Consider the following 10084-nt stretch of genomic DNA (forward strand, 5'->3'; position numbering starts at 1 on the left):
ATATATGAAGAAGGGAAGTCATGTCAAGTAATAGCTAGATGTATGAAGATGGAAAGTCATGTCATAGAGTAGCTAGATATATGAAGAATGAAAGTCATGTCATAGAGAAGCTAGATATACGAAGAAGGAAAGTTATGTCATAGAGTAGCTAAATATATGAAGAAGTAAAGTCATGTCATAGAATAGCTAGATATATGAAACAGGAAAGTCATGCCATAGAGTAGCTAGATATATGAAGAAGTAAAGCCATGCCATAGAGTAGCTAGAGATATGAAAAAGGAAAGTCATTTCACTGAGATGCTAGATATATGAAGAAGGAAAGTCGTGTCACAGAACAGCTAGATGTAGGAAGAAGGAAAATCATGTCATAGAGTAGCTAGATATATTAGGAAGAAAAGTCATATCATAGGGTAGCTAGATATATGGAGAAGGAAAGTCATGTCATCGAGTAGCCAGATATATGAAGAGCGAACGTCATGTCATAGAGTAGCTAGACATACAGTATGAAAAAGGAAAGTCATGTCATAAAGTAGCTAGATATATGCAGAAGGAATGTTATTTCATGTAAACGGTACTGTTATGAAGAAGAAATTCCACATTTTATGTATTACATGTAGCTATTTAAAATATGACGAAATGTTAAGCCTTAAGAATGAGCAACATGTAGGTGCATGGTACATACCGTAACATTTAGAAGAGTAGATAGGGATATGAAGAAGACTACGGGCCAGATATAACTAATTATGAGAAATAGAAAGGAAAATCGTTATATAGAAGGCAGTTATACTAATAAAATGGCGAAGAAGCTCTTCCGAACAAATGGTATCAAGGAGAAAGGTAAAAGAGTGGGTTTGAGAGTATCTAGTTATGAGACGAAGGCAAAATAACAAAATAACAGTTAGGCGTCAGAAAGGTTATATATTGTAGCAAATAAATCTCCTTGCAATAAAACGCAGTCAAGATGGCTACATGACTAATAGTTGTCAATAAGTAGATTAGATAGAATTGGCAGTTTGACAAATCAATGGTTCCGATTGTAAACATAGGCAGTGATAATATTTGGTAAGACTGGTAGAACATATACAATTGTAAAACAAAGCACATGCATCCTTCATCCTACCGATTGGATTGACACAACATGTATAAGCAACGATCGATTGATTCACAATCTCCACTCATGCTACAGTTGAATACCTCTATATATAAGTCGTTGTGACAACAATTAACAATTATTGTTTCCAATCGGAAAGTGTATTTTATGCTGATTAATCTTCAATTGAAATAGGCAAAGGCTGTAAAATTCCTTCATAGGTTGATATGTGTATTTCTAGATGAAGACTGGTTAATACTCATTTAAAATTTAAGCAATCTTTAAAACTGCAATTATTTGGTTAAGAATACACAGTTTCAACAATAAATTTGGAAAACACAGAACTTGTGAGCAATAACTCTTTAAATAAGAAAGAAATAATTGTTCCGCGGAAACTATTAAAAATTGCAGTGTATTCGAATTCATGGTGTTCGAAATAGCGGTGGTCAACTGTATTTAAACACACACACGCGCGCGCGATAAAAATAACACGCAAAACAGATAAGTATCGACACAATCTTCTGATCTATGTCCGATTGCTCAAATTTCAACAAAAAATAAAGCTGTTGACAATAATTTAAACAAATATATCTTCGTTTATTGCCAGGCAAATCTCACTCCTAATTCTAACACTAACCATACATGAACGTGTAAACTGCACCAAAAGCTAACAATCTTTGGTAAAATTACTCTGTATTATGTCAAACGCTGCCTGTAACCATCCATTCAAATAAAGACGGCTGTCAACTAAATTTATCGTTATCCCGTAACTAATTCATTCAAACTACACAAATGGCAGTATCGTGTTGCATCAAATACTTAAATCAAACTGGCAATGATCACTGCAGTTGTGGTGAGCAGAGCCCGGACGATTGCCTCGTACTTTCCGAGCGCCCCCTGGCTGTCAGCGCTCGAAATAACGTACAATTCCTCGTGCAAATCCAAAGTCAGCGTTGGCTTTAGGTTCACTGGTGCGTCCGGTTCCTTTGCATTCAATGTTACAGATGGCGGTGACGCGGTCACTGAAGTAATAAATTATATGATTGGGTGTTCTATTTCCAGCAGTGGACCTCCAGATTTATGTTAAAATGATATATGTGCTCTATGACGGTCACGAATCCCCAGAAGCATTTAACATTAACACATGTTCACTATGAGAGTATTGAAATCACAGAACATTTGTACGGACACACAGAGTAACCAACCGCTCGCTAGTCCTATACTACACAGGGCAACACGTACACCGCCAACATCGAACAAAGGGAGAAATGCGCATTACTAAAAGACAAGATAAGTATTGATGCAAAGCATCAAAGGGCGTCGGGACTTTCAGTGTAAAAGGCACTCAATGAAGTTACATAGAACGATTTTTTCTACTGTAAATATTAATATATTGGCCGATTATTTTAAACAAAAAAGAAAAAGATACTGGTATAACCATTATCTGTGATTTTGTGTTATAACCCACAAATAATCATTATTTATGATGTTGTGTTGCAACTCCCAAATATTTCATAGTTCATTTTATTTATATGGTTGTGTATAGCGATCGTTATTATATGTCTATTAATAAACTAATACATTGTACGTTTTTGTACCACTACGCCTTCCAATAAACTTGCTTGCGCGATAGGTCGTCAAATATCGTACAACATTGATTCTCCACTAAATAATCAAATAAGAAAAAACACAAAATAAATATATTTTGATTATATTTCGTTTTTATACAAAACATCATTTGTTTTTATAAAAAACCAGAAAGTTCCGCGTATTTGCCCAGTCCCTGTGATCTTTCCCCTGTGATCAGTTGTGGATCAGTTATTAATTAAAACAATTAGCTTTGCATTATTGGCAATACATGTTGTAACAAATGTAATAGGCACAAATGCAGTACTTATTTACACTATTTTACACAAAAGTCACCACTATGAAAGATATCCTTAAAACAAAAATATATACATTGATCCGTAAAATAACTTCTCATTCCATAAGAGAAACTAGAAATGGCGCGGCAGAGGCCGACGCGTATCCCCACGCCGCATGTTTGACCCAAGGGCGCCCCAGGGTTGATCATGGGGCCATGCATAGTTGAGATTGACTGTATTGTCATAAGAGAAGTTCAGTATCAATTAGAAGTGAATGGGTGTAAAAATAAAGAAGTTATAGTAAAAGGCAATTTTGGGAGGGTGTGGCCTATGTGGGCGGGGTGCCCCAGGGTTGGTAATGGGGCCATGCATAGTTGAGATTGACCGTATTGTCATAAGAGAGGTTCAGTATCAATTTGAAGTGAATCAGTGTATTAATGAAGAAATTATAGTAAAAGGCAATTTTGGGCGGGTGTGGTCTATGTGGGCGTGGCGCCCCAGGGTTGGCAACGGGGCCATGCATAGTTGAGTTTGACCGTTTTGTCATAAGAGAGGTTCAGTATCAATTTGAAGTGAATCAGTGTAGAAATGAAGAAGTTAATGTAAAATAACCTAAATTTTTTTTATAGTAAATGGATTTTTTTGGTGGGTGTGGCCTATGTGGGCGGGCGCCCCAGGGTTGGGATTGGGGCCATGCATAGTTGAGATTGACCCTAATGTCATAACAAAAGTTCAGTATCAATTTGAAGTGAATCCGTGTAGAAATGAAAAAATTATAGTAAATGGAAATTTTTGGTGGGTGTGGCCTATGTGGGCGGGGCGCCCCAGGGTTGGGAATGGGGCCATGCATGGTTGAGATTGACCGTATTGTCATAGGTGAGGTCCAGTATCAATTTGAAGTGAATCGGTGTAGAAATAAAGAAGTAAATGTAAAATAACCTAAAAAAATGAGTGATAATTTCTGACGCGGCCCCACCCCAACCCCTATAACTTTTGACCCAGGGGTCAGATCAAAATTCCAAATAGTGCACCGTCGCACATATGCTCATAGCTACCATGTGTGTAAATTTCAAGGTTCTAGTGCTTTTAGTGTAGGAGGAGATAGTGGCCAGGACGGACGGACAGACGGACGGACGGACAGACGGACGGACGGACGGCGGAGATCACCACAATATCCCCACCTTTTTTTCAAAAAGCGTGGGGATAAAAAATGCATTACATACTTGTCGCCGCCCTCCAGGGCGACGCCAATAATCTGACATGATAAAAGACAATTTTCAAAAATCGAAACACTTAAAATTCTTTATGGATAAATCCTGGGACTCCGTCTCAGAACGTTGAAAGCAAAGCATAAAATTATAGACCTTTGCGCTAATAAAATAAATGACATGTGAGTCAACATGTGAGAAGGTTTTCTTAGAAAAATAAATATATAAATCAGCTGAACAGAGCTATTTTCGATTCAAATTATAAAACATGTGAAGGATGGGGAAGGGGTCGGGGTGGGGGTCTTCCCAGACCTTTTAATGTGTTTCTTAGAACAAAATCGTTATATGTTGTCATTCATAGTGCAAGTAAGGCATAAACCTGTTGAAATTGCGTAGGTGCTGACGCGTATTAATGAAAATGTCAATTATTCATGACAGTTCGTATATTTTATAAAAGAGGCTTAATGTAAACAATTTTCTGTTTATTTCGCATTTTTAGACAGAAAGCATGCGAGTATTTTTCTTAGAAAAATATAGTCACACGGCGCCATTGGTGTGACAAATTATGAGTTTTTCTTTAACCCTTTCAGCGCTGGAACCGAATTTTGAAGGCCTTTGCAAACAGTTTGGGTCCAGATGAGACGCCACAGAACGTGGCGTCTCATCTGGATCCAAACTGTTTGCTATTCTGATAGTATTCTTTGAAAAAAATCGAAGAAAATGCTAATTTTAGAAATTCAGCAGACGACATTTTAGCAGATGACAAATTTCCCAGCATGCAAAGGCTTTACAGAATTAGGTTATGCGTCGTTTTGCACTTTATGTTCAAAGCAATGTGTTCTTGACACACGTGCCACTAATATTGTGTTCAATAAGGACGTCTTTTCTTGTCGACTGGCTGTAAAATGAAAATGTGTTCAAACAGATGGACTTCTAGCGTTTTGGTTTGAAAGACGAAATCATTTAAAAATAATAAGTATTATAAATACACCTTTGTTATAACGGCTTATTGTATTTAAACAAAATACCTATTTCAAGTACTTATCTGTTTTAGCATTTTATTTTTCTTTCGTCTTTTATTGCGCCAAATATGATCACAAAACCCTCGCTTTTTTTGCACGATAATATGAAGGACAAAAAACAACCTTTTTCTTGATACCAATAATACCTAACTATATTTTGTATCAAGCATTTGATTTCGTGATAACGCTTATTGATTTTTTTACATTGAGAATTAGATTTCTTAAAATAAAAAATACGAGGAATGTACGGCATCGGGAATCTATTCTCATGATACTTAGAATTGATTTTTACAAATAACTCAAGATATTGATATAAAAAATACAACCTGATTTATCGAAACAGAGAACTTATTTGTATATATCAACTTCAAAAAATCGATTTTCTGACATCTATCATTCTTTTTTTTTGTTATCATCGATGTATTGTTTTATATTAGAGAATGCATTTTCGATATCAATATCTTGTTATGTGTTGTTGTTGTTGTTTTTTTAAATGTTGTTTTTAAGAATAAGACTGATTGGTTTATATAACAATTATTTTTACACGAGTAAAACGCATGTAGTTCATTGTATATCCATTGAAGGAAATATTGTTCACTAATCGAATTTATATAAAGCGTGGTTGTAAAGTAGATATATTTGTAAAGCATCATTGGAAATGTATTAAAGGGTATAGAGGATTTTTTTTGCTGATGTATACACTCTATTTTTAATATTTTGTGTATATACTCAACGAATAGCCCGCTTTGATAAAATGTTATGAAATTAATGTGATGAAATTTTATTATGTGAATAGATTATCGATGTATTTTGGATTCGACAATATATATTAAACGGGATAGGATAAGTAGAGGTGCTTCAAATTAAGTGCGACTTTTATTGAGCCAAACTGTATATATTCTATAACTGTTTCTTGTTCGTTGGGTATGAAAATGCTACTAATAAATTACACACAAAAAACTAGTTTCTTCAGAATGCGTTGATGCATGTTATCGGGTAGCCCCTTTAAAATAAAAACTATGCTCGTAGAAATAGCATAATGAAACAAAAAGTGACACACACACTTAACTTGAACTTACCGTGCCCAACCTGCTCTCTGAGGATAGCAAGGCCCTCTTCCTGTGACATGAATCTGGTACGACCGTCCCCTGGCAGCCCTTCTTCTCTAGTTCCCAGGGTAACAATTGCACCGCCACCTAGCTGCTCTTGAAACGGTTTGTCTCTTTCAACGTCAAGTGGGGGCTGATCGACGCAAAAGAACTTCGTCCTCGTCACACAGACGCCTTCCGGTCGGCGCGGATCGATCTCTCTGTCACAGTAGAGGTTCTCCGAATTGCCGCAGTCGGGACACTTCGGCGCCGATTCGTAGCCGTAAAAAGCAGTGGTCCAGTTGCGCCACAGACCATCGCGGTTCTGCAGGTACTCGAATCCGTGCATCTCCTCCCAGGGGGCGTGGCCGGGGAAGTTGTTAACTGCGTAGTCGCCTGGTTCCCGGTAGTCTCTCTCAACGTCCACTCGGCAACTGTTAATCAGAGAAAAACGTTTTTATATACCTACAATATTCTGTTAAATCGAGATTACCGGAAGTTATCCCCGACAGTATATTTTCAACGCTTCAATATTTTGAATGAGATAAATTACCGTAAAATGATTTTAAGGTTTGTTGTTGAGGAAAAAAAGTTTGTGAAATGTTTTAAGACATTCAGTTTTCTGTTATGTTTGCATGTTTCATATTTCCGTGTCAAAAATCAAAGTTTAAAAAAGACCCCCAACAAATTGAGGATTCTCAGACCTTTCAAGTTGATAACCCTCATGTTTCCCCTCATTTTTGTTTGAATCATTTACATACAAATTTCACTGTTTTAACATAAATATTCATCCAGCAATAGGCTAGTTATTTTGTATGTAATTATACACAGATGCACTTTAAATAAACAAAAGCACAGAAGAGCAGTTATCTCCCCTAGGAAACCCAGAAAAAAACATTGTCGTAATTCATTTAAACAGCCTGAATATATATACAAATACATGTACATTAATAAGTCATCTAGTTTCCATTGTCCTATATTTAGCGCTTTTTTTATATATCAACGCAATCGTTTGGAATGGCGTCACATTGAAATGCATAGCATTCCTTAAATATTAAAAACGATATGAAAAATTAACTTCGCACCTCAAGGACGACTGTCGGGTCCGGAACTGCTCCCAGATGTAGTCGATGAAAACGTGGTGCAAGAAAAACACGGGGTCGTATAGAGCCGCCGGCGTGTTGGACATGTCACCGCCCACCCACATGTGGACGCCATTCTGTAGGATCTCGAGATTGTGGGGCTGTGTGTAGTAGGTCTTCGTATTTCCGGTCGTAATGTTCTGAATGAGACAAGAATCCGAAAAAACGTCGATACGGAAATCAACACTCAGGTGCAGGCATTATCGGTAAATGCAATCCTTCTCCAACCTTACACAGATCGCCATGGCGTAATGGAAATTGCGTCCGCCTAGCGATCTGGAGATCACGGGTTCGATACCCACTGTGGGATTGTTCTTTAGATCTTCCCCAAATACAACAAGTACCAAGGGCCCAAGACTCCTTGTATGGTCTTAGTACGTCGATGCTTATGTAGAGCCTTGTACTTGATGGGAAAGAAAAAGAATATGGGCGATGGCTGAAGTTTGAAAACCCCGTAGTAATCACCTTGATATTGTAAGTGGAAAACTGCGTTTTTGGTTGTGAACTATAAGGGAATTCTTCATTTCAAACAGATTATTAGGGCCTCCAGTCGAGCGTTTATTGTGGTTATTTCAGAGTGAGACAGATATGATGTTATTCGTGCTATCTATTTAGAAACAAGCTATGGAAACAACGGCGATTCATTTAAGTTTAAAAGTTTTTAAAAATAACATTAAGGTATTTTGGATTTTGTTTTCGAAAACTAAAATAAAATTTAAATTTTCTTCAATGGGTAATATTCAAGTAAAGTTGTCAATTGGGAAATTTTATTATTAATTTTATTAAGGTGGGACAAAATATTTTAATAGTCTGACTCATTTACCCCCGAGCGCGCTTGCCTGTGTTTTTTGCCGACCTTTAATTTGGTTGTTTTATAATTCAAGCGTTATCAATTAGAATAAATACACATGTCACAACCTACCGCATAATAGCAATATCTCATCAACTCGTCAACATCGTCCTTGTTGATCAAGCGGGGTGGACAGGTTCCGTTCGGCGCGATGTCGCGACTGATCAGCGTGTTGAAGCCGCCGTACATGAACCGGAAGGGACCCTCGCGGACGATGCCATCACCGTTGCCGACGAAGCACGGGCTCCAGATGACAGAGTCCGACGGCAGTGGTAGATAGTAGTCTGCTGTGTAGTCCCAGTAAGCCAGCGACACTTCCGGATCGATCTCACGCAGCTTCTCCTCTACCCTAAAGCGGACCGGTAGTGTTATTTTTATCGACTTGAATGATATATATTTTTCCTACATAAACTGCTTATTTCGGCATTTGAAGACCGCTTTATTGCTAGAAAATTAACTTTGTATCTTACTAGGTAAAGATCGTTTACGGTTTTGGGAACGTTTCAAAAACAATGTGACATTATTGTGACCAGACGTTATTATATTCCGTTAGGCATTCATGAAGAGGACAACGACAACGAGCGAGGCACAGGATAATCAGGGACGACACTTTTCGCTTGTATGACATTTTTCGTTTACATGAAGTCTCTTCTTAGCAAAAATCCAATTTAGGGGGAAAGTGTCGTCACTGGTTAGACTGTTCGGACAGCATAGGCTAATCTGGGACAACACTTTACGCACATGAATTACGCCCAGTTTTCTCAGAACATGAATCAATATATCCCTAAAAAGTATAACCAATCAGAATTTGATAACTCAGTCTCTACGATTTCTTGCCGATCTAAATGCAACAACTATGTATCTAGTATTTATAGCCGACCCAAGAGCGATCGATGACTTCGTCAGTTACATTATTCTCCGAGCAAAGGGCGATTACTACGTCCCTCCTTAGTATTGTCAACTTAAAACGAAAACTCTGGCCATACTTACGCCGCCAAGAGGACGCGGTGCCAGGGAAGAAAGCTGGCCCCACGGTGTTTCCGGAGAACCTGTTGGCCGCGGAGACGTGCGAACCTTTGCAGCACGCCCGTCTGAAACAAACTCGAAATAGACGTTATCCGTATCTCAATATCGATAGTATAAGTAAGTGTTCTAACAACCGAATATTGATGACCCATTTTGGTGTACGTATTTATCTTAAAAATACGCATAATCAGTTATCGATATTTTTAATAACAGTGAATACCAAAAACTTGTTTGCCTTTTAACCCTTAATGCATAATTTGTATTTGATTGGTAATGAATTCATGCAATTGCATTTAATTATTCGTAAATAGCTTTATATTTTATGTTTGCGTCAGGTATATGCTTTAATAGATTGTTTTACTCTATTTATATTTGTACTGTGTATAATTTCCACGTCAAAGGCGTCCATGGCATCTATTTAATGACGAATTTCTCACCTTGTACAAAACGTTGAACGCACGGAAGAGCTTCTGTCGCTCGGTGACTGTGAGAACTCTGATGTCGCGTCTTATTCGGTAGCCGCTAGCAGGTGGATTTTTCCCGAACCTTTGTAGAATTTGCGAAAATGTCAATTAAAAATTATTTATTGTATGCTTTTATGTTGTTAACTGGGTATTATAGTGATGTAAAAGTGGTAATTCGCTGCTGCAATAACGATAACGTTCATTATTACCTGATGTCTTATATAAATGATAATTTATTATTTTTTGCTATTTCCTCGTCGAAAAAGAAATTTGCAATGTTTTAAACTGTTACCGGTGAATATCGAACTGTTGACGGGTCAGCAGTTTGA

At 37.5% G+C, this 10084-nt stretch overlaps 1 protein-coding gene across 1 annotated transcript; it reads right to left on the minus strand.

The window, feature by feature from the left end:
* Positions 1-1909: 1909 nt before the first annotated feature.
* On the minus strand, positions 1910-8977 carry LOC127831422 (putative tyrosinase-like protein tyr-1). Its single transcript, XM_052356406.1, has 5 exons — positions 8955-8977; positions 8338-8614; positions 7359-7555; positions 6265-6707; positions 1910-2112 (listed from the first exon to the last, which is right to left on the minus strand). The coding sequence occupies exons 1-5, from the start codon at positions 8975-8977 to the stop codon at positions 1910-1912; spliced, it is 1143 nt and encodes a 380-aa protein (XP_052212366.1).
* Positions 8978-10084: the final 1107 nt, after the last annotated feature.

The sequence above is a fragment of the Dreissena polymorpha genome, chromosome 5 (assembly GCF_020536995.1).
Source record: "Dreissena polymorpha isolate Duluth1 chromosome 5, UMN_Dpol_1.0, whole genome shotgun sequence".
In the NCBI taxonomy this organism is placed as follows: Eukaryota; Metazoa; Mollusca; class Bivalvia; order Myida; family Dreissenidae; genus Dreissena; species Dreissena polymorpha.